At 44.2% G+C, this 2,500-nt stretch overlaps 1 protein-coding gene across 2 annotated transcripts in view; it reads right to left on the bottom strand.

The window, feature by feature from the left end:
* Window positions 1-2,500, bottom strand: part of LOC143298985 (uncharacterized) — a 40,075-nt gene that overhangs the window by 26,767 nt on the left and 10,808 nt on the right. Inside the window, exon 2 of one of the 2 annotated variants that reach the window (XM_076612045.1) lies at window positions 40-361. In XM_076612045.1, the coding sequence (XP_076468160.1) occupies window positions 40-289 (250 nt within the window). In that variant the 5' untranslated portion in view covers window positions 290-361. The remainder of the gene's footprint in view (window positions 1-39; window positions 362-2,500) is intronic. The other variant, XM_076612044.1, reaches the window with a different exon arrangement.

The following is a 2,500-nucleotide window of genomic DNA, read 5'->3' as shown; positions in this document are numbered from 1 at the left end:
ACAAAGAAAGAACGAGAGAAAACACAGAGGAGCACTGACCGTCAATGGTAGAAACGTGACGGGCCTTCTTCTGAACCGACGGACGCCGCTCTTTGATGGAAGGAAGACGAGCGACACTGCCGCCATTTTTCTGTGCCGCAGAGGTGGCGCTGCTGCTGCTGTTGTTGCTGTTGTTGTTGCCGCTGCTGGAGTTGTCGCTGTTGCTGACAGTCGGCTCGAACGCCACCGTCACCTCCCCCGTCCGACCCTTGCGGGACTGGGCCCCTCCCCCCGCTTTCACAGCGGCCATGACTGAGAGGTCAGGGATGGTTGTGTGTCCGGATCAGTGACCTGTTGACATGTGTGCGTCCGGATCAGTGACCTGTTGACATGTGTGGATCAGTAATCTGTTGACATGTGTGTGTCCGGATCAGTGACCTGTTGACATGTGTGGATCAGAAATCTGTTGACATGTGTGTGTCCGGATCAGTGACCTGTTAACATGTGTGTGTCCGGATCAGTGACCTGTTGACATGTGTGTGTCCGGATCAGTGACCTGTTGACATGTGTGGATCAGTAATCTGTTGACGTGTGTGTGTGTGGCCGGATCAGTGACCTGTTGTCATGTGTGGATCAGAAATCTGTTGACGTGTGTGTGTGTGTGTGTGTGTGTGTGTGTGTGTGTGTGTGTCCGGATCAGTGACCTGTTGACATGTGTGGATCAGAAATCTGTTGACATGTGTGTGTCCGGATCAGTAATCTGTTGACGTGTGTGTGTGTGTGTCCGTCCGGATCAGTGACCTGTTGACATGTGTGGATCAGTAATCTGTTGACGTATGTGTGTGTGTGTCCGGATCAGTGACCTGTTGACATGTGTGTCACGATTGATAGACAGACAGATAAAGAAGAGAGACAAAAGCGTAGCCTACACACACGCGCTCTCGCGAATTGTTTCGATGTGTTTTCACAGACTTTTACATGCAGCCAACTCCCCCGCAGTAAGAAGGAAGTCGGTTCTTCCTTGAAGTTATTGAGCATGTGTTTGAAGTGAACAAAACACAGCCTGATTACCCAGCACAGCCTTTAGGGCCCCACTTCCCTCCACCGTTTCATTCCAGTCAGACTCGGTTCCAATCCAGCACACTCCGATGACCGGAACATTGGGTACAGCACTATACACAACTCTTTCTTATCTCCGTTGAACATGACTTCCGTTTAATTGAAATCTCAGTCAATGCATGCGTTGGTGGATTCGAACAAAAGCACACACACACACACACACACACACACACACACACACACACACACACACACAAACAAAAAACAAAAAAACAAAAAAAAAAAAACACACACACACACAAAACACCCGCAAACTTAACTAAGAGTTCTTGCTGTCCTATTACCCATGAATGGCCAAGAACATGAAAAAAATAATGTATTGACATTCAGCGATAAAAAAAAACAAAACAATGCTTTGGAACTTCACCCTCGTGTATGCAAGTTGTGTTGAGAAAGACCAGCACTTGTGTGTTTGGTACAGCAGTCGGATCCCTGACATTAACAGCTCAACAGAATCCCTCCATGAGTCACAGGAAGGCATGTGCTGTGTTTCCGCATCGGCACTGACGACTACAGTCCGACACCACGTTTCTCATACCACTTGAAGTGAAACGATGTCAATTAGATTAAAGAAAGAACAATCCACCTTGGTTTAAGATCGTGGCTTGAAAATCCTGATCAAGGTTTTTCTGTGAGTTTCAGTTTCAGTTTCGGCTCCAGATGTCGTCAGAGCGAACACACTGATCCATTTGCTCTGCACCACATCTACTTTAAGTTGTTGTTGTTGTTGTTGTTTAATAATAAATTAAAAAAGTGGGGGGTTAGTAGATGCCCGACCTACAAATGATTGACATGAACTGGTCAAGCCTTGAAAGCTCAACACAGCTATGTGTAAAAGATTAAAGTTAAATGAAGTAAAAAAAAATTAAAAAATAAAAATTAAAAAAAAATGAAAAAACGAGTCAATAAAGAAGTTGATACATTACTCTATAAAGACGTTGATACATTACAGTATGATGAAAGTGCAAGTTACACAGAAGTCAAATGGTTACAATAAGTTGCAGTTATCTTTTCTTTGAGAAAACAAAAAGGGGGTGGAATTTGAGATGATTTGCAGTCCGTGGAAAATTTCAGGTTTTTGTTGTTGTTGTTGTTTTATTCTTGTGCAGAGACATACTACTCCTGGCATTCTATGGGAAACCAGATTTTATCAAACACACGAAAAACAACATTGATATCCATTTGTCTGACACGCATTTTTTTTCTTATAACATAAAAATTAATCCAACGAGAGACAGAGGGGGAGTCAGAGACAGAGACAGATGAAAGGCACAGAGAGAGGGACGACATAAGACTTGTCATCCAGACCTTCACAGAGACAGAGATTAACCAAACAAACAAACAAGCAAACATACATACCCTCGGAAACTCCTCAAGCACACACACACACACACACACACAC

The sequence above is a fragment of the Babylonia areolata genome, chromosome 24 (genome assembly GCF_041734735.1).
Source record: "Babylonia areolata isolate BAREFJ2019XMU chromosome 24, ASM4173473v1, whole genome shotgun sequence".
NCBI lineage: Eukaryota > Metazoa > Mollusca > Gastropoda > Neogastropoda > Buccinidae > Babylonia > Babylonia areolata.
The sequence above is the reverse complement of the archived record's forward strand: the minus strand, read 5'-3'. Positions and strand labels throughout refer to the sequence as shown.